Here is a 22903-nt window from a genome sequence, read left to right on the forward strand (position 1 = left end):
GCACCGTTTGCAAAGATATTTTTGGAGCCGTAGGTTGGTGGCTGATGGTACAGCTGCTGCACCCTGTTGTTTTGTTTTGGTGGATTTTCCTTCCATGGCGGCATTTGTTTTTTCACATGTGACTCATTTACTCCAGTTGATTGTCTCTCAACCCCTATCACCAGTGAAGTAAAGTTTGTCCATACCTCTGTCAGTGTTTGAAAGTTCGAATTCCTGATGGGCTTTAAATCCGTCTGATGTCTCAATCATTCCTATCTGTAACCTCAACCAACTCTAATGACCCCTTGCTGATTGTGTTCTTTTTGACTTTGGCTTCTTGTGCGTTCTCACCTTCCCATCGCATTGCCATTCATACAAAGGACAGTGGAAATCTGGAATTCTCTTTCTCAGCCTCTGCAGCTTGGAAATTTTAAAACTGATCGTTATGGGTAAGGATATTTAAGATTACAGAACCAGACCAGTAAATGGAGTTGAGATTCTGTCAGGATCTAACTGATGGACAGAAATGAGAAGCTCAGTGGCCTTCTCTTGCTGTATTCCAATGGTGACCTGGTCCTGCTGTTAAACACCACTCTTCTCCAAAACATCAATTGATTTGATTAATTATTGTCACATGTATTAGTATACAGTGAAAATTCTTGCATGCTATGTAGGACAGCATACTGTTTATAGAGAAGGAAATGAGAGTGCAGAATGTAGTGTTACTGTCATAGTTAAGGTGTGGAGGAAGATCAACTTAATGCGAGGTAGGTCCACTCAAAAGTCTGGCAGCTGTTTGGTATGTGACCTCAGACTTTTGTATGTTTTCCTGATAGAAGAAGGTGGAAGAAAGAATGTCCGGGTGTGTAGTGTTCTTAATTTTGCCGCTTTGCCGAAGCAGCGAGAAGTGTAGACAAGAGTCAATGGGCGGGAGGCTGGTTTAATATCTCCCCATTGACCAAACTTGGAATCACTCCTAATCTTTGTTTTGTCTTGACTACCTCCCATAATCCCCTGTGAAGTGACTTTGGAGGTTGCTCTGCTAAAGGTGAAATGAGAACAAGTTCTTATTGACGCCAATTCTGTCTCTATCTTTTGCTTCACCCTCCATAACTTTGGGAAGATATTGTATCAAAAGTGACATGCTTCCACTGTTTTGAGAGCCCATGTATACAATTTTGGAGCTCCATATTTATGGACTCCTGATCAAGGCTGTGATATAATTTGAAAATATGGAGAGAAATGTTATTATGTTCAAACTGTCTGCAAATAGTTTTTTGATAAGTGAAAGATATAAAGTTTATTATCAGCTACAGTTTTATTTTTGTTTATTCAGTTCCTCTCCGGTTGGTGCTTGGAGTTACAAGTTTGGGTGTTAGATCCTGCATATCAGGGTCAGGTCATGTTCTGAGTTGAAACTCCAGTGCATTCCTGACAAATGTTTCATTGTCGGAAGTATTGTTTTCCAAATAGGACGTGAAGCCTAGGCTCTTTGCTCACTTTGTCCTGGTAAGCATTAAAGAGCCCACGATCCTATTTGAAAACTCACATATCAAAGTACCAAACACTGCTCACCCAACCAGTATGGTCGTTCATCTAGTGATTGGGAGATTTCTATGACCAAAATGGCTGCTATGTTTACCTATTGAAGCAACAATTGATTGGATGAAGCGCTATCACATTTCAGTGTGATGGGAGGTATATTTGATATAAACAGTTTTCAGTTCTTGGTGGAATAGTAGTTGCAGTTTATAGTGAGAGTGCAGATGGTTGGATAAAGAGCACGTGTATCTTGGGTTTTAGGATATGGGGAAGGTTTCTGAAACTTCCATATCAAGGTTTTTTTTTGTGCCTTAAAGTTCTGGAATAGTTCAATTTTAATAATCTTTTCAGATTCCTGTTTGCTCCTTTTCCAGTTTTAGGAAATATTGTAGAGCACTATAAAAGAGTGGGAGGAGAGGAACAAGGAAATTATTTGGGAGCAAAGTTTAGGTGGAGCAGGAGGAAAAAGATGTGTCAAAGGAAGTAAGGTTCAAAAGCGAAGGAGATGTAGACTGGATCTATACAACAGAATGAGAGAAGCAGATCTACACAACTTGATTTCTCACAATGTGCTTGTGAATTTAATTTGTGAGGAAGTAACCAGAGGGAGCTGATGCTTACCTGTTCAGGGGCAGAAGTCAGAGCTAAGCTACATTACTTCCTTGCCCGCCTCTCAGTAGCTGCCCTTGTAGAACATAAAGTTTATTTATTAGTGTCACAAGTAGGTGTACGTTAACACTGCAACAAAGTTACTGTGAAAATCCCCTCGTTGCCACACTCTGGCGAGGGAGAATTTAGCATGGCTAATGCACCTGACCAGCATGTCTTTCGAACTGTAGGAGGAAACTGGAGCACCCAAAGGACACGGAGAATGTGCAAATCCAAGCTAAGAATTGGGTCCCTGGTGCTGAGGTAGCAGTGCTAATAACTGTCACTGTGCTGCAATGGCAAGAAATTAGAAGCATGTATGCTCCCTTAGGAGTTTGGATTGGAGAGTAGTGGTTGAAAATTTATTAGATGCAAACTTTGAAGCATTCCATTTGATCTGGGAGCTTTAGACTACTTGACTTTATTTAAACAGACAGGGAGTGGCACAAGAACAGTTTAGAGCAAGTGAAGGTAACTTCATTGGCATCAGGTGTTCTTTTGTGAAAGATCCCATACCTTAATTCTACTGTGATTTAGTATATTTTGCTGCAAATCAGTCATTTTTGTTGGCTTCTTGCTTGCTGCCTAGTGCAACTTCATCCTGAGTCCTGTAATCCCATGCTGTTCATTTGCAACACTGGTTAAGAATTGCACTTTCAAAACGCCAGTGCAGCAATATTTCAATTAGTATATGGCGAATGAGTTGAATTTGTGCTTCCAGGCTTGTCATCTGTCCCTGCCAGTGAACTATTTCACCCTATCTCTTAATCGGTTATCTAAGATTAAAATCTAAGGTGATCAAAACTCCATCTAAATAAGCAATCCATTCCCTCCAAATTGGAGCAAGCTCATCGCAGTCTCTGTTGGTTTCTTTTTCTCCCCCTCTCAACCATGAGTTTGCTAATGACAGGGGAAAAAACTTCAAACACAACCTGCACAAATAGTTTGTTTACCTAACTTTGAGCATTGCCCAATTTGGAAAGTAGCAGAACTTCTGCTTATATTTATATCTGTCACGTGCCTTGTAAGCTGATATCATCTTAACGTAGCCCTATCACTCACCAGGATGTCATGCTCCTGTTTATTGCTACTGCCCACAGTAACGAGTGGAGCAGATAGCACGTTGTGCTTGCTGGGCAGGGTTGTTCAGAGCTATTGCGAGAAATGTTCCTGTTCTGACAGTGTTTCTAAGTCGGGCATTCAAGGTGGGTGATAAAGCAATCATTTGTATTCTGGTGGTTATTTTGAGGTAGTTTTATGTGGTCACTAGTGAGACTATATATATTGCCCATCTGTTCTACATCTCATTTGTATTTTGCATATTGTTTTGATATATTTTGGAAAGTAGTATTTGCTTTAACAATTTAACTTCAATTTAAAATTGGTGAAGGATATTGGTGAATGTGGATACATTTAGGTTGTAACGTGATTGTAATTTATTGTGACTTGCACAGTTTAATTTTTTTAAGTTTACTGGTCACCTTGTATTGGGGTACTCACTGAGGTGATTTTCTGTTTAGAGCAGCACATGCTGATATTTGTCAATGTTTATACATTTTGCTGTACGTATTATGACCAAGGATCGTGGCTTGTTGTGGAAAGTGATTTGTCACTGCTGAGCTTCACACAGATACTGCCACTTCCACCATCTTCAGGCCTTTCTGTTTTGTGAAACTAGTACTCATAGCAAGTCCATCGAGCTTTAGGGATTTGTCATGGGATGCCAGGCTGTGCCACATCATTTTACTGGGTTAGAACAATATAAATAGCAGTATAAGATCAGAAATATAGTATTGGTGTCTATAATAGGAAACCAGCTAAAGAGAAATGTGTGCAGATATAAATGATTTAATATAGGTTGACTTGTACATTTGTTCTTGGTGCTTCAATGAATGAATCCTAAATCAATATCAAGATGTGTTATCATGACTAGAGATATGTACAATTTAATAGTATTGTTTATTTCAGCCTTACATGGTCTGCAGGCTTCCACACTATATGCACCTGAAAAATTTGAAGCAGACTTTTCGGCAGTGATGTTAGGAAAGAGTGGTAGAAAGGATGGCACAGTGGTTAGTACTGCTGCCTCACAGCACCAGAGACCCAACACCAGAGTTTCAGCCTTGAGTGATTCTGTGTGGAGTTTGCGTGTTTGCTGTGTCTACGTGGGTTTCCTCCCACACTTCAAAGATGTGTGGGTCAGCTGGATTGACCATACTAAATTGCTCCTTTATGTCCCAAGATGTTTAGATTAGGGAGATTAGCAAGGTAAATATGTGGGATTACGTGAGTAGGGTCTGGATGGGATGCTCCTTTGGTTAATCAGTACAGACTCAATGGGCTGAATGGCCTCCCACTTCATTGCAGGGATTCTGTGTTTGTGGTTCTCTTCCACACATGACTCTAATGCTAATAATTTTAAATCTGAGATTGATAGTTTCTTGTTCACCAAAGGTATTATGGTACATGGGGCAAAGACATGTTCAGTTAAATCACAAATAAGCTATTATCTGATAGAACGGTGGAAAGGAGGCCAGAGGTTAAGTAGCCTCTTCCTGTTCCTCTGACTTATGCAGCCTGGGGCAGGTGGAGGACTATGTACAGAAAGGCCCCAAGCTTTATTAGAACCCTGGCATACTGTAGAGAGATTTCCCAATGAACCCAGGTGCATCAGCATGGTTCCCACGGCTTTTAGAACCACTGTCTATATGTTTGTTTTTAAATATCTCGGGTCTGAAAGCAAAACCCTGAAGGTTTTTTGGGACATGTAATGTTTACATGCTCATGTGGGGAAATATGCCCTGCCAAAACTTGTGGAAAGCACTAGTCCCATGGCACATTGTTTGAAAATGCAAAATGAATTCTTGTAAGGATTGTTACTAGTGTAGAGAAAACTTCAGCATTCCCTGTTTGGCACTGAGCTGTCAGGATATGACCAACCATTTTAAATCTTCCTAAATGAGATTAGTTGCTTCATTTCCAGGGTCACCTTACTATCGGCATTTCCGTGAGTCACACAGTTGGTGTATTTAGCTTCATGACTGGAAACTTACAAGAAACCCTGGTTGCCCTTAATGAAATTTAAATAGTCCATAATTGTTAGAGTGAGCAGTCAGGATGGTGCACCCAAGTTGTGATCAATTTCATATTTGTGTCTGATGCGAGCTTGTGTTTAGTTTATTAGTTTATTTATTAGCGTCACAAGTAGGCTTACATTAACACTTCAGTTAAGTTACTGTGAAAATCCCCTAGTCAGCACATTCCAGCTCCTGTTCAGGTACAGTGAGGGGGAATTTAGCATGGTCAATGCACTTAATCAGCATGTCTTTTGGACTGTGGGAGGAAACCAGAGCACCTGGAGAAAATCCATGTGTATATGGGCAGCATGTGCAGACTCTGCAGAGACAGTGACCCAAGCTGGAAATTGAACCTGGGTCTGAGGCAGCAAGGCAACTGCTATCATGGAGAAAATGCCATTCTTCCTGGATGCAATGAGCTTTATTGCAGGGGATAGGCCATGCAGCTTTTTGCTAATCCATTGTCTGAATTGTTGTGATTCGCGGGACTGGTTTTACTGTAGGCCTTGGACTGATATCTGTACAGTGGGGCCTAAGTCACTTACAGGTTTCTGTCGCATTTTCAACACGTGTTTGTTGTTGCATCATCAGCTTTTTTAATGTTACGGAAAAGCAGTTTGGTTCCCTGGAGACCAACATCTGATTTACATTCATCAATCTCCATAATAGTAAAGCAAAGTACTGCTGATGTTGGAAGTCTGAAATAAAAACAGAAAAGGTCAGAGATACTCTGCTGATCTGGTGAGAGAGAATTTTTATTTCAATAGCCATAATTGAGAGACTGAGATCAGATGCAAATCTGTGGCATAGAAATCTAATTGATGTGAGTTTTGTTTCGTATGGTGTTTCATACCGGTACATTTATTGAGTGAACGTAAGAGTGGAGGACACTGTAATCCACCAAGGTTTCATCTTATTCTTTGCCTACATGCAGATTTTTGGGCATTGTCCCATCTGAGATATATTGATGTTTAACCCTGCCTCTTGATCAGAACTGAGTCACGATTCTGTGGTAGCATCTTGCCTCTGCCAAAGATTATGGATTGAAATTGTGCTCCCTAAAGTGCATTATCTCAGCTGACATTCCAGTGAACTGTTGGAATTGTTGCCTTTTCTATGAGATTTTAAGCCGTGGCCCCATCTGATTCCTCGTGAACATCCAATAACCCATTGCACTATTTCAAAGCTGAACAGGGGCGTTCTCCTTGATGCGCAATCTTTTTCCCTCAACCAGTATTTTAAAAAATAAGAGATCATTTACTACATTGCTGTTTGTGGGACCTTACTGTGTGCAAATTGACTGTCACTCTTCCTATGTGACAACGAAGACCATGTTTTAAGTGTTCTGGCTGTAAAATGCATTGGGATATCCTGAGCGTTGAAGGGCTCTATAGAAATGCAAGACTTCCTTTTATATCCTCCTCCATAACCATCACTGTGTCACTGATCCAACGTCAAATCTGAGTTGAGCTTTCTACGCTTTAATGTTGGGAAGGCTAAGATTGCTGATTCTCCCAAGAGAAACATTGCAATCTATTCATCTGGTCTCCCTTTGCTGTTTTTTTTGGCCATCAGCTGAGTTTTAAATCCCTTATCCTGTCCATTGCAAGACCATCTCTTTTTAATACTTGCCCTGCTCTTAATACTTTCTAAATGCCATTAAATCAAAGATACTTCTCATTGTGTCTCACTTTTTGTGTGAGGTCATGTACCAACCGACTCAAGAACAGCTTCTTCCCTGCTGCTGTCAGACTTTTGAATGGACTTAACTTGCATTAAGTTGATATTTCTCTACACCCTAGCTATGACTGTAAATCTGTATTCTGCACTCTTGTTTCCTTCTCTGTGATCGGTATGTTTTTATCTGTATAGCGCTCAGGAACCAATACTTTTCACTGTTAATGCATGTGACAATAAATCAAATCAAGCACATTGGGGTGGCACAGTGGTTAGCACCACTGCCTCACAGCACCAGGGACCTGGGTTCGATTCCTGGCTTGGGTCACTTATGCGGAGTCTGCACGTTCTTCCCATGCTTGCGTTGGTTTCCTCCGGATGCTCCAATTTCCTCTCATAGTCTGAAAGATGTGTTGGTTAGGTGCATTGGCCATGCTAAATTCTCTTTTAGTGTACCCGAACAGGTGCCAGAGTGTGACAACTAGGGGATTTTCGCAGTAACTTCATTGCAATGTTAATGTAAGCCTACTTAAACTTGAAGGATGAAGATGACACGCTTTTATCATCATTATGGTGTGCAGTGGAAATTTGTTTATATTTGATATATTCCTTTTATGTTTTGTTCTTCAGTAAGTACTATAGGCCACCTCAAAGACACAAATGATGGTTACCTGCGAGCAACATCTGTTAGCCACGCCTGTAGGGCGCATCTTGGAGTAAAGAGGTTTTAATGTGCTAATATTTGGATAGTATCAACCATGGCTCAGTCGGTAGTACTGTTGTTTGAGTGAGCTAGGATGTGGCTTCATGTAAATTTGATGTGGCTTCACATAAATCGGTAAAAATACCGATGCTGAGGGAATACTGCACTATTGGAGGGGCTGTCACTCAGGTAAGATGTTAATTAGAGGTCCTTTCTGTCCCTGTGGGTGAGCATAATATTGTGGCACCATTTCAGAGAAGTTGGGAGACAATTTAAATTATAACTTGGGCTATTAAGTCAGCATCATTCTGACACAGTTATCAGGAGAGCTAGTGACAACGTAGCAAACTGCCACATTAGTAGCTAAGTTTCAGAGTTTTACGATGTGTTAGAGCAGCAGAAATACATTTTATGTTTCATATTCTGAGGAGAATAATAACACTTTGTAAATCTGCATTTATATTTGCATGGTTTGCTGTTCAGTAAACCTGACCAATTTATAAGTCTAAGGCCCAGTCTGTTTATTCCGGCTCTCTGAAGTTGAAGAGGTCACATTACGTTTTGTGTATCCTGTAAGCCAGAATATAGCGATCAGGATTTTCTTCCTCTGTGCTATATTTAGGTAGATATTTAGTGAACAAAGTAAGTGACACTTAAGTCAAATACCTAGGCTATAAACGCATAAGCAGCAGGCAGAACGAGGTGGGCCTGCGCTGATATGCATACGCAGCAAGCAGGTTAGACCTGGCCTTGACAGAAGAAAACTCTGAACTAAATCTTTATTTCATCTTCGCCTATAAGATTCCAGTATCTCAATTTCTGTAAACTAATCCATCTGTTCACTAAGAATTTCTGTATTTACTGGGGTCCTTTGGAAATGGCGATAACTTCCTATTGAGCAATTGGGAGGTTATTTTACACTGTTAACTTCCTCCAAGTTTGATAGATTAGGGTCAAATATTGTATTATGTAATGTATGTCAGGATAAATGTAGTTTGTGCTCCTCTGGAACGTTTAATATTTATTTTTTAAATTGCTTTTTGTTCATTCACAGGAATTGTTATACACCAATATCTAGTTTTAAAATGTATTTGTCCCTGAGAAATGGGCATCATGGGCTAGGTCCATCCCTAATCTCCCTTGAGGGTGGTGATGATCTGCCTTCTAAAACTGCTGCTGTCCATTTGGTGTATGTACACCCACAGGGTTAGGAAGGGAGTTCCAGGATTTGACCCAATGAAGGAACTGCAATATGGTTTCAAGTCAGTGTGGTGTGTGGCTTGGAGATGAACTTATGGATGGTTTTTCCGAGTGTCTGCTGTCCTTTTTCTACTGGCACGGTAGAACTCTCAGTGCCAGGGACCTAGGTTCATTTTCCGGCTCAGGCCACTGTCTGTGCAGAGTCTGCACGTTCTTCCCATGTCTGCGTGGATTTGTCCGGGTGCTCTGGTTTCCTCCCACAGTCTAAAAAACATGCTGGTTAGGTGCATTGACCATGGTAAGTTCTCCTTCAGTGTACCCAAACAGGCACCGGAGTATAGCAATTAGGGGGTTTTCATAGTAACTTCATTGCAGAGTTCATGTAAGTCTACTTGTAACACTGATAAATAAACTTTGTAGCAGAGATCAGGCGTTTGGATGGTGTTGTCAGAAGAAGTGAGTTGTTGCAGTCTATCTTGTACATGATGTATACAGTATGCTGATGATGGAGGGAGTGAACATTTAAGGTAGTTGATGGGATGTTGATCAAGCACTCTGCTTTGTTCTGGCTGGTGTTCAGGAGCTTGAGTGCTTTTGAAGATGCACTCATCCAGAAGTGGAAAGTATTCCACCGCATTCCTGACCTGCCTTGTAGATGGTGGATAGGCTTTGGAAGGGTAAGGAAAGATGTTACTGGCTGCAGACTTTTCACCCCCTCATTTGCTCACGCAACCACGGTATTTATGTAGCTCGTCCAATTAAGTTTTGAGTTGAAAGTAACTCCAGGATGTTCTTGATGTGAAATTCAGTGATGGTAATGCTATTGAACATTAAGGGGGAAGGTTAAATTCTCTTTTGTTGCTGATAGTCATTAACTGACACTTGAATGGCACAAATGCTACTTATCACTTATCAGCCTGAGCGTTGTCCAGGGTTTAGTTTGTGCGTGCATAGCCTGCCTTACTATCTGAGGAGTCATGAATGGCGCTGAACATTACAACCATTAATGAACATCCCCACTACTGACCTTGTGATAAAGCAGCTAATGATGGTTGAGCCTTGGATACTATCCAGAGAAACTCCTGCAGCTTTACACTGGGCCACTGATGATTGGCTTCCAACAACTGCAATCACCTCCTTCATGCTAGGTATGACTCAACCAATGGAGAGATTTTCTCCTGATTCCCATTGACTTCAGTTTTGTTAGGGCTCCTTGGTGCTACACTTGGTCAAATGCTGCCATTCCAGAATTCAGTCATATTTTCTCCATGTTTGGTCCAAGGATGTAATGAGGTCTGGAGCAGAGTAATCCTGGTGGAACCTAAATGGAGTATATATGAGTCAGTTATTGCTAAGTGTCGCTTGCTAGTACTGTTGTCCACATCTTCCATCTCTTTGCTGATGGTTGTGGACTGGAGCGAAAAATTTAAGAGATGTAGTTTTTAATAAAAAAAGGCCCATGTGTTTTCCAGGGTGGAAAGAAGCAAATGAAGCACAGTTGGAAAGCGCTCCAAATAGTCATATTTGGGTTATGACAATAGTGTGGATCATCTAATGCGGGGTTGCCAGCAAACGTCAGGACTAAATAAACATTTGGCTTGTTCCTGTGATTTTTAAAAATTCATTCATAGAATGTGGTTCACTTATCTGATGAGGTGAGGTTCACTAGGCTGATACTGGAGTTGAGGGGGTTGAGCTGTGAAGAGAGGCTGTATAGACTGGGCTTGTACTCGTTAGAGTTTAGAAGGATGAGGGGGGAATCTTATTGAGACGTATAAGATGATGAAAGGGATGGATAGGGTAGAGGTGGAGAGGTTCTTCCCGCTCAGAAAGGACAGCAGGACTAGAGGGCACAGCCTCAAGATAAGGGGGGGCGCAGTTTAGAACAGAGTTGAGGAGGAACTTCTTCACTCAAAGGGTGGTGAACCTCTGGAATTCTCTGCCCGTTGAAGTGGTGGAGGCTACCTTGCTAAGTGTATTTAAGACGCGGGTAGATAGGTTTTTGGTAGGCAAAGGGATTAAGGGTAATGGGGAGAGGGCGGGAAAGTGGAACTGAGCCACTTCAGATCAGCCATGATCTTATTGAATGGCGGGGCAGGCTCGAAGGGCTAGATGGCCTACTCCTGATCCTATTTCTTATGTTCTTAATCTTCGTTAGAGAAGGAAATCTGTTGTCCTTACCTGGTCTGGCCTACATGTGACTCCAGAGCCACAGCAAAGTGGTTGACACTCAACTGCCCTCTGAAATGGCTCAGCACCACCTTCTCAAAGGCAACTAGGGATGGGCAATAAATGCTGGCCAGCCAGTAGCGCCCATAATCCCAGAAATGAATAATAAAAAAAAAGCATCTCCTGGCAAGGCCAGCATTTATTGCCCATCCCTGATTACTGTTGAGAGAGTGCTGGTGAGCTGCCTTGAATGGTTGCAGTTGATATGTTTGCAAGTGGATCTGAAGTTCTGTTAAGGAGGGAAAAATGTATGTCCTCATCAAGGTGCAATATGACTTGAGGGTGAGGGTGTTCTTGCTGTCTTTCTCCTGTTTGGTAGAGGTGGTGGGTTTGGGAAGCCGTGAATCTAGTCATGATATTCTTAAAGTTTATTTATGAGTCATAAGTAGACTTACATTAACTCTGCAGTGAAGTTACTGTGAAAATTCCCAAGTCGCCAAACTCCGGTACCTGAGGGAGAATTTAGCATGGCAAGTGCACCTAACCAGCATTTCTTGTGGACTGTAGGAGGAAGTTGGCACACCCGGAGGAAATTCATGTTGACGCAGGGAAATTGTGCAAATTTCGTACAGACAGTGACCCAAACTGGGAATTGAACCTGGGTCTCTGATGCTGTGAGACAGCAGTGCTAACCACTGTGCCACCCCTAACAAGTAAAATTATTCCTTGGTTGAAGCAAACAGGGATGCTATGAAATCCACCTTGAAGGCACATCTCACATTGTCACAGAAGTTGAGATGCTGCATTATAAACAGCTGTCAAACGGCCAAGGAACTGTCCAAGTATCGAGACAAACTTTGAACTATGGGACATAAAATTCAATAGAGGTGAATTCAAGATGTTATGCATAGAAAAAATTACAGTGGAGAAGGGAAACCATTTGGCCCATAATTTGTGTTGGCTGAAAAGAATGCTAAGTAGCCTAATCCCATGTTTTAGCTGTTGATTCTGTTGGTTGCAGCACTTTAAATACATACAAAGATGTTCTAAATGCAGTGTGTGTTTCAGCCTTGGCCACTCTTGGCCCTCGTTTTAGTTGCATGGCTGCCCGAGGCTTGTAAGATCGCACCCAAGGCCAACAGGGAATGCCATTCTGCGAGCTGTGACTGTACCACTAAAATCAGGGCCAGTGAGTTCCAGACTTCCACCTCTCTCCTGTTGAAAAGATTTACCCTCAGCTCCCCTCCAATCCTTCTGTAAACGTACTTCCCAGCTGGTAAAGAGATAGGTTTGGGAGGTTCTGTCGAAAAAATTTCAACAGCTTGAATCTTTTCACAGCTTTTCCTAAACAAGCAAAATTATTCCTTTGGATGTGGTAAACTTTTTTCACTTTCTAACCAGAGGCACTGGTTTTAACTCCTGGTTATTGGCTGCTTTGCTAAGGGAAGTCGATCTTTTCTATCCATTCTTATGTAGACCCCTCACAATTCAGACACTCGATTAAATTTCCCTCAGTCTCCACTGTTCTAACAAAAACGACTCCAGCCTATCCAATACTACCTCATGGTTAAAGAAACTTCATTCCTTGCATTATCTGCTTCAATCACATTTGTGCCCTCTCTAGTGCAGCCACATCCTCCTTGTAAGGAGGAGGCCCAAACTCTATGCAATACCTTCGCTATAGTCTAGCTAGTGTTTCATACCGTTTAAACGTGACCTCCCTGTCCTATTCTATGTCTTACCTAAGAAAGGAACAGTAAGAAGTCTCACAACATCAGGTTGAAGTCTAATGGGTTTATTTACAATCATGAGCTTTCAGCGTTTCTCCTCCATCAGGTGAAGGAGCAGGGCCCTGAAAGCGCAGCTGATGAAGGAGCATTGCTCTGAAGGCTTGTGATTCCAAATAAATTTGTTGGACTTATTACTGTGCCCTCTCCCAGTCCAACACCAGCATCTCCACATCATGGCTAATAAAGGAAAGTATCTCATATACTGCCATAAGCACTTTATCAATCTGTCACCTATAAGATTTGTGGACACGCACCACCAAGATCCCTGTATTATTCTACTTTGACTTGTTTGTCTTCCCATATGCATTGTTCCACGCTTTTCCAGGTTCAATTTGATTTGTCACTTTTCTGCCTACCTGACCGGTGCATGAATATCAGCTGTTCCTCTTTCATCAATCACACAAACAAAAGGGTAGAGAATAAATGGCATACGGTAGATGGAGGAGCTGAGACAGCAACAACAACTTGCATTTATATAAACCTTCTAAGGTAGTAAAGCATCCTGAGGGGCTTCGTAGCAGCATTACTGGGTCAAAATTGGCACCAAATCAAAGGCATTAGGAGATGTGACCAAAAGCTTGAGCAAGAAGGTAGCTCTTGGAGGGGGTGGGAAAGGTGGAGCTGGTGAGGCTTAAGGAGAGAATTCCCATGCCTGAATGTCTGGACACAAATGTCTGAAAGCAAACCTGCCACTGGTAGGGAAGAGGAATAGAGGAATGCAAAGGACAGAATTGGAGGAATACAAAGTTTTTGGAGTGCTACGGGACTTGAATGCAGCTGTAGCAAGGAAGAGGGGTGCAGTCATAGTGAACTTTGCAGTTGAGATATTGATGGCCTGAGAGTCAGCGTAGGGCATTTGCAGTGCGTTACAAACAGCACTCGGTGCATGTGAGAATACATCCAGCAGAGTTTCGGATGAGCTTAAGTTAATGGAGGGTGGGAGATGGGGGCTGTCCAGGAGAGCATTGGCATAGCCGAGCTTGGAGGTACCAAAGGATTTCAGCGGCTGGTGAGCTTATGAAGAGGCCGAGACAAATGACATTATGGAGTGGAAGTTAAGCGGCCTGGGTGATAGAAAAATATGGAATTGGAAACTTAACTCTGTCAAATAGAACATGAAGATTGTGAATAGTCTTTCTGCCCGAAATCCAGGCAAGATACCTGGATTTGATAGTATCTTCATTGTTTACCGTGTCCAGTTATCACAGTGGCAAAGCAGACTTCCGAGTTGAATAGTGAATGAATAAATTACAAATCTAAAAGAGGGCAGCACAGTGGTTAGCACTGCTGCCTCACAGCGACAGGGACCTGGTTCAATTCCTGGTTTGGGTCACTGTCTGTGTGGAGTCTTCATGTTCTCCCTGTGCCTGTGTGGATTTCCCCCCCACAGTCCAAAAGATGTGCTGGTTAGTTGCATTGGCCATGCTAGATTCTCTGTTGTACCTGAGCAGGTGCTGGAGTGCGGCGACTAAGGTATTTTCACAGTAACTTCATTGCAGTCAAAACGCAAGCTTACTTGTGACACTAATAAATACATAAACATTATTTCTAAAGTTTATTTATTAATAAATTTTATAATAAAATTTTAAAAGGCTGGAGAATTTTGAATTTGTTTAGGCCCTGGTGTTGGTGCTCTTGTTTAATTATCACCAGAAGGACATGGTACATGTAGTCTCCCTGTGGTAAGGTAATCTGAGTGGATCAGATAAATGGTCTCCTTTGTCTGCTATCTTTGGAAATTTTATGATTGTGATCAACGCGGGTTAGTCTGTGTGACATCCACAAAATAGTTTATAACTAACAAAATTGCAATCAATCTACTGTCTCGAAATAGCTCCTTGCATACAGCATGTGTAATGCATACTGGTCCAATATTATGATGAGGCCAGGAGATTGAGTTTCTGTTTTTGTGGCTGCCGAGATTGATTCCATGATCTAAAGTAATGAAAAGAGCTGTATTGTAATTATTAATAAAATGAGTATTTGTAATATTGGAAAACATTTGCTAACATAGATACATATCTTTGGGAATTCCTTGCGGTAACACAGTGGCCCTAATTTTACCTTCCTTGAATATTATGCTCTCTAAAGAATAGATGCTAAGCAGCTGTTTGAGTCCAGTATGGTCATTGTGGGGTACTGTCAGTCACGATTGTGTCGGTCCAAAACTCTACAGTTGCCAAATTTAACAGGTTATATGAAAATCTGGCCCCTGGTGCTGTCATTTGGAGCTCTGGTCCTTTAATACACAAATTCAAACTGCATGTGAAACGAGGCAGAAAGTGTCAGTAGGTCCCCTACAATCACATAGGGCCTCATAGTCTAGTCCTTGTGTACGACCATGCAATGCCCACACATCAAGCAACCTTAGTCTATTGCATCAGGGCAACTATGTGGCTCTATAAGGGCAGCACAATGGTTGGCACTACTGCCTCAGCGCCAGGATCTCAGATTCAATTTCAGCCTTGGGTCACTGTTTGTGTGGCGTTTGCACATTCTCCCCGTGTCTGCGTGGGTTTCCTCTGGGTGCTCCAGTTTCCTCCCGCAGTCCAAAGATGTGCTGGTTAGGTTGATTGGCCACGCTAAATTGACCCTAGTGTCAGGAAGATTAGAAGGGTGGATATGTAGAGTTACGGGAATAGGCCTCGGTGGGATTGTGGTCGGTGCAGATTCAAAGGGCCGCATGGACTCCTGCACTGTAGGGATTCTGTGATTCTATACATAATCAGTAAGTTTGTCTATTTAAATGCTGTACAATTTCATTTTTTGCTCCCAGGCAGACAACTTGTTTCCCTTACTGTATATGCTCTGCCAATTAATGTAGAAACATGTACATTTGTGGTTGCCAGCTCATCTGATGTCAGTGGCGAGGTAAAAACTTTAATTTCTGCTGGGAGAGAGGTCAACCGTCCAGTTCTCAGAGCCTGAGTCAGCTTGCTTCAGTGAGCTTGGCTGGAAAATGTATGTGTGATGACTCAAGGTGTTATGAGTTTGAGCTGCAGTGTCTCCATGGTCATGTCATCTGTAACATTTATCACCTTGGCTCATTGGGTGAAGAAAGAGCAGTTGAATGATGTGCCATTCAGTGACTATAAAAATATTCACCATTGCCCCAGAGAGGCTTAAAGAAATGTTTTTGTGAGATGGGAGTGGTGGTGGTGGGGGAGTGGGTGGGAAGTAAAATCACATTGAGGTGATCTCACTGTTACATTCCAGATTCTGAAGTGGCTTGACAGGCTTGCTGAGAATTTGTTGGTTTTTCTCCTTCGGTTGGAGACCCCAAGTTTAAGGGGCTGATCATTTAAGACTGAGATACAGAGAAATTCTTTCACGCGAGAGGATTGCGTATCTTGGGAATCCGCTACTCGAGAAGTGTGGATGTGCCATCGTTGAATATATTTTTTGGTATCTCAAGGGATTTGGGAAGCAGGTGAGAAAGTGGGACTGAGGCCAAGGATGAGCCATGATTGCACTGAATAGTAGAAGAAGACTTTGTTTTTAATCATTTGTGGGACATGGACATCACTGGGTGGCCAGCATTTATTGCCCATCCCTAGTTGAGAGTCAGCCACATTGCTGTGGCTCTGGAGTCACGTGTAGGCCAGACAGAGTAAGGATGGCAGATTTCCTTCCCTAAAGGACATTAGTGAACCAGGTAGATTTTTCCAACAGTCAGAAATGGTCATTCAGAAATTCTTAATTCCAGATTTTATTTTAATTGAATTCAATAAAAAAAAGTCTGGAATTAAGAATCTGCTGATGACTGCTTGAGGTGCCCAGATGGTCTACTCCTGTCTGTTGTGTTCTTCTATTCAAATATTTCCTGAGCCCCAAACCAGTTATCCTTGAGAATTGAGTACAGTTAGAGCATCAAGTCCCGTGCAGCATTTTTTTGTGTACTTGCCAGTTTGGAGCTGTCAGTTTCCCTGTTTGTTTGTTCCTGCTGAGTTTGTGTTCTCAGCTGCCTAAACGCAGTAGGACTCAGTTTTTAAAATGCTTCTGAACAGGAATAGTTATCAAAGACTCAAGCAAGCTGTTGCTGGGATTGCATCAGTTGATCAAACCACTGTACAAGACCAGTGGTGTTTCTACAACAATTGGCAGGGTTCACTTTTTTACTGTGCTATGTAATGCTCTCTCTGGGTGGAGTGAGAACACAGGTTGTGTTTACATACGGCATTGATTTGACTTTGTACTGAGCTTCCCTGCAAGATGATGTAGAAAGGAATAACTTCCCCCAACTATTTGGTAATATGTTGTTTCTTGGTTAATTGTGAAACAGATCTTTCCCCAGGTTTACCAATGTGGTTGTTGGATTTCAGTGGTATACAAGAGCTTGTATTTATATTTTATCCATAGAATATCCTTAAGTACTTTGCAAACATCGAGTTGCTTTTGAAGTGTAGTCACTGTTGTGTAGGCAATCAGAGCAGCCAATTCGTGCACAGTAGGGTCCCACAGACACCTAATGAATGCATGATCAGACAGTCTGTATTTTTGGTGGAAATGTTTTGAAGCCATAATAATCGGGGGAATCTCTTGACTCTTTGAATTGTGCCTCATTTTAACATCTCCAACCAACTTGGATAATGTTGCACTCTATCAGTATTGTCCTGACTGTCATTCTGGATTGTGCTAAGTTTGGTGGGATTTGACATAACCACCTGACTTGGGCAAAAATGTTACCCAGTGTGTCCAGCTGAAACTTTTAATACATCCATTTGAGAAATAGTGCAAAGCACTCAATGGTACAACTAGAGATTTTGTTTTCCCAAACTTCAGTTGAATCTGAAGTATAGTTTGTGCTGTAAAATACTGTGATTGGAGGTCTGTTAATGATGAATTAAGAATGTATAACATTTAAGAACATTCAGTTAGTGCAAAAAAATTTTTATTTGTACAGTGTCTTACCATATCTGAAATGTTCCAGATCAGTTCACAGCCAAAGCTAGTTACGTTGAAATGTCACTATTATGTGAGCAAATTTGACAGCAATGTTGCACAAATTGAGATTCCACAAATAGCAGTACTGTGAATGACCACTTAATCTGTTTTTGTTTGGAATTGATTATCGCAAGCTACTTTTTTTTCAAGCTACCACGATTGTTGCCTAGGCAGTAGTTTCAGGGACCTCTTCAGTGACTGACATGTCAGTGAGCCAGGCTTTTTTGCCAAGATTGCTATCCTCTAGAAGTGAAGCTGCCTGTGCCCACATGCAGCAAGTCCTGCACGACAGTCAAACTTGGCCTTGTGTGTAGCATGAATGTTACTTGCCAATTATTTGCCAGGCAATCACCATCTCCAACAAGAGACTCTAACTACCTCTCGGATAATCAACACTATACCATCTTTGAATCCCTAACCATCAACTTCCTGGGGATCATCATTGATCAAAAACTTAATTGGACCATATCAACAGTACAGCTACAAGTGCAGTTGGAGGCTATGTATTCTGTTGGTGGGGAACTCATCTGACACCCCAGAGGCTGCCTACCACCTGGGAATCACAAGTCACGAATGTGACGGAATACTTTCTACTTGCCTGGGTGATTGCAGTTCCACCCATACAGTTGAAACTCAACCAGGGCAAAGTAACAGGGCTAGCACAGTGGTTAGCACTGCTGCCTCACGATGCCAAGGACCTGGGTTCAAATCCTGGCTAGGGTCAAGTGCAGAAAAGATTTACTAGGATGCTATCGGGACTTGATGGATTGAGTTATAAGGAGAGGTTGAATAGACTGGGACTTTTTTCTCTGGAGGCTGAGGGGTGACCTTAAAGAGGTCCATAAAATAATGAGGGGCATAGACAAGGTAGATAGTCAATACCTTTTCCCAAAGGTAGGGGAGTCTAAAACTAGAGGTTTAAGATGAGAGGGGAGAGATACAAAAGTGTCCAGAGGGACACTTTTTTCATGGAGCGTGGTGAGTGTCAGGAACAAGCTGCCAGAGGTAGTAATCGAGGTGGGTACAATTTTATCTTTTAAAAAGCATTTAGATAGTTACATGGGTACAATGGGTATAGAAGGATATGGGCCAAATGTGGGCAGTTGAGATTAGCTTAGGGATTGATTTAAAAAAAAGGGCGGCATGGACAAGTTATGCCAAAGGGCCTGTTTCCATGCTATAAAGCTCTATGACTCTATGTAAACCTCTGAGGTACGTGCCATCCTGACTTGGAAATACATTGAAGTTCCTTCATTGTTGCTTGGTCAAAAATCCTGGAACTTACTCCTGAACTGTGCCATGGTTGTACCTACACCAAGCGCCGTGGCAGTTCAAGAGGGCAGTTGGGGATGGTTAATAATCGCTGGCCTTGGCAGCGGCACCCCCACACCATGAATATTTTTAAAAACACCAATCATTTGAAACACTTTAAACCTTAAAGCTGTTAAGATCATATTTTATATAGAGTATATTTCATACTGCTTTGGTTTATCAAGCCGTACAGAATTTAAGGCAAATGCATGTGACTATGTATGTGCGTCTGGATCACTTAGATTTTTATGTTGGTTAGAAAGGCTGCGCTCAAGACGGCCTGCATATTAGTGAAATTAGAAATACAAATGTTTGAACTTTCTTGGTATGAATTCAGTAAATAGCTTTGTGTGCTCCTCTGATGATTGAGTTGGTAAAACTTGTGTGACGGAGCCTTAAGAGCAGGAAGTCACAGATTCTGTTCATCATGCTAATTTATGTAATTTTAACCAAGGTACTAGCAAATACACGTGCCCTAGTGACAGGGAAATCAGCCAGACACCCTTGCCTCCTAAGAAATGAATGTGTGAATGCCTCATGTGGACACAATTACGAATATAATCGTTGTCCAGGCTGGCACATAAATAACGAACACATGGGCACTGGTCAGCACTGCTGCCTTACAGTGCCAGTTTGATTCCTGGCTTGGGTCACTGTGCAGAGTTTGCATGTTTTCCTCGTGTCTGCATGGGTTTCCTCACTGTCCAAAGATGTGTTGATTAAGTGAACTGACCATGCTAAATTACCCCTTACTGTTGGGATAAGTATGTGGGATTATGGGTGTAGAGCCTGGGTGGGGCTGTTATCAGTGCAGACTCAATGGGCTGAATGACCACCTTCTGTGCTGTAGGAATTCTGCTCTGAGGGGTTTAAGGGAGAGTCAAACTATCTGATAAGCAATGTCCAAAAAACCCTTTTTGCGTGCATTAGAATGTTATGCAAACTCATCAAAATATCACCTCACTGGAATTAAGCTCCTCTGCAAATTAAGTTTCCCCTGCCAGCATGGTTGCACAGTGGTTAGCACTGCTGTCTCACAGCGCCAGGGACCTGGGTTCAATTCCGGCCTTGGGTGATTGTGTGGAGTTTGCACATTCTCCCCATGTTGGCATGGATTTCCTCCAGGTGCTGTGGTTTCTTCCCCCAGTTTAAAGATGTGTGGGTTTGGTTGATTAGCCCTGCAACATTGCCCCTTAGTGTCAGGGGGGCTAACAGGATAAATACCCATGGGTTTATGGGGGTGGGGACTGGATGGTATTGTTGTCTGTGCAGACTTGATGGGCTGAGTGGCCTTTTTCTGCACTGTGAGGATTCTGAGAGTACAATACTTCTGGGATGGGTGGGGAAGGTGGATGTAAGGAGGTGAGAGAAGGCAACCAAGAACAAGTTATGTAGATTGATAATGTACAATCAGCTTGGTTAATGTCTTTCAGCCAGTGTACTCTGAACATGTAGCCAGATATGAATCAGTGTTCTCAAACACAATGGCAAAAGATCTCCTTTCACTAATTTATCCGACAGAGATTCAAATACCATGTGTTCAGCCAAATCTGGCTGGCATTCCGGGATCAGTGTCCTTCCATGTTTGCATAATAGTTTTACTTCTACCAGTAACAGGCCATGGCTCGCAAGCTTGTACTTGCATAGTGTAATAAAAAAGATGATTGCCTGGAATCAACTCAACAATTATTGTATGGATGTTTAAAAGTTTAAAGTTTATTAATGTCACAAATAGGCTTACATTAACACTGTAATGAAGTTACTGTGAAAATCTCCTAGTCCCCACACTGACGCCAGTTCAGGTACAGTGAGGGAGAATTTAGCACCGCCAATGCACCTAACCAGCACCTCTTTCTCACACATTCTCCTAGGATTTTAAATTCTCAAGCATGTTTCCATTCCATTGCGATGTCAGCGTGTCCCTTTTTTATAGAAATTCCATCTGAAAAGTCTTCTCAATTATACTGCCCTCTTGATTCCACTGATCTCCACTCCCTTTTCTGTCTGCATTATGATATCCTTTCTGATTATATTGCTTCCTTAATAGTCCACTGCAGGTTTAACTCAATTTTGTGAAATCCTGCACTTATTTACACCAATGGTGCGAGCTAAATAATCTCTGTCCCAGATCAATACAACTTTATGGCGTTAGTCATAACCGCACACCAGTGCTAGCAAAATTGTCAGTTACTCATCACTTAAAAATCGTGATCTTTCATTGATCCCTTGACCACGGAATGCACTTGGCAGAGTTTGGCACCCTATGCACTAACATTCAAAGCTTTGCAAGCCTGCTGCATAGGCCTGTGGCCTGACCACAGTCAATATCATTTGAGGTATATTTCCATCTCCATCCCCTTCCCCCAGAAAAAAGCTAAATCCTCTTTGTCTTAAACTTTTATTGCTTGTGATTTTTGTCAAATGCTGGATTTTGCTGCCTGTGACCATTTCATTTGGAAGTATTCATGCAGCTTGTCAGGTGCTTGTTATACTTTGCCTTCCAACTACATTTATAATTTCTGAATAATGTTTAGTGTTGTGACGTATGCAACATACATTAAAATAGTGGTGCCTGGAATCTTACAACATTTATACTGATCTGTTACCAACTAGTGCTGTGTAGGAATAGTGTACTGAACCAGTTTGGGAGGATGAAAGTTTTACTTTGCTTTGTGTTATTTGGCATTGGAATAATTCATTGAATCCCTACAGTGCAGAAGGGGACCATTTGGGCCATCGAGTCTCTTCAAAAGAGCATCTTAGCCAGGCCCATCCCCACAACCCTGTGCATTTGCCATCGCTAATCCATTTGATCTACGTATCCTTTGGACACTCAAGGTCAATTTAGCATAGCTAATTCACCTAACGTGCACATCTTAGGACTGTGGGAGGAAACCGGAGCACCCAGTGGGAACCCACACAGGCACAGTGAAAGCGTGCAAACTTCACATACAGTTACTCAAGGCCAGAATTGGACCCAGGTCTCTGGCCTGTGAGGCAGCACTGTACCACCCCAATTCAGTGTCTTGTAGAACTCTTTAGTCCTGTTCCGCCACCCTAATCCTTGCCAATTGTTGCTCCTCATCTTTTAGCTCATCAACTTTAAAATTCTCATCTGTGTCTGTAGATCTTTAAGATCTCAGTTTCCACTATCTGATCCATTGTGTTTTCCTCTTTCTTTATAGTTCACCACTGATAGCAAAACATTTAGTAAACTCTGCAACCCTGTCCCGAACACATCAACCTTGTTCACCATTTCCTCCTATTTCAGAAGTCTCTCTTACATGTTTCTATTCCAATATCATCTCTAGTTCCTCAGTTCCACCCTTGCCCCTACTTGTATCTAACTTTGACAGTGTTGAACCTTGCTGTGGCTGACGGGCTCTATTAAGTTGCACCATCTGGTATCAAGGTCAAACTTGAGTTAGAAAATGAAATATTGCAACGTAAAGAGCTTTAAATGTTGCATATGGTTTTAAAATGCTGTTTCTTTTCCCCTTCCTCCTCTGTTAAAGATTGCTGCTAAAATAGATGCTGGGTCACATCTGAACAACTCCACTCCTGTGGTAGATCCTGCAGTCTATGGCTATGGGACTCAGAAACGGACACTCGATGATGGGGGTAAGTCAGTGTGTTGTTGACAGCATTTTTTTCTTAGTGTAACTGCTTGCTGTTAGAGGTATTTTGTACTCCCTTTGCAAAATGTTTGGCTACTTTTTAAGTTGACTTCCTTGGAAAACAAAGAAGAACTGAATACATACTTTGTTTTGTCCTCACAAAAGAGGGCACGAATGACACCCCAGAAATATTAGTGAACCAAGGGTCCAGTGCGAGGGCAGAATTGAAGGAAATCAGTATTGGCA

At 42.0% G+C, this 22903-nt stretch overlaps 1 protein-coding gene across 5 annotated transcripts in view; it reads left to right on the forward strand.

Moving 5' to 3' along the window:
* Window positions 1-22903, forward strand: part of fubp3 (far upstream element (FUSE) binding protein 3) — a 127297-nt gene that overhangs the window by 12141 nt on the left and 92253 nt on the right. For all 5 annotated transcript variants that reach the window (XM_080212434.1, XM_080212436.1, XM_080212437.1 and 2 more), the window contains exon 2: window positions 22556-22661. In XM_080212434.1, coding sequence (XP_080068560.1) covers window positions 22556-22661 — 106 coding nt within the window. The remainder of the gene's footprint in view (window positions 1-22555; window positions 22662-22903) is intronic.

This window comes from Carcharhinus amblyrhynchos, chromosome 25, assembly GCF_965287045.1.
Source record: "Carcharhinus amblyrhynchos chromosome 25, sCarAmb.v2.hapA, whole genome shotgun sequence".
Taxonomy (NCBI): Eukaryota; Metazoa; Chordata; class Chondrichthyes; order Carcharhiniformes; family Carcharhinidae; genus Carcharhinus; species Carcharhinus amblyrhynchos.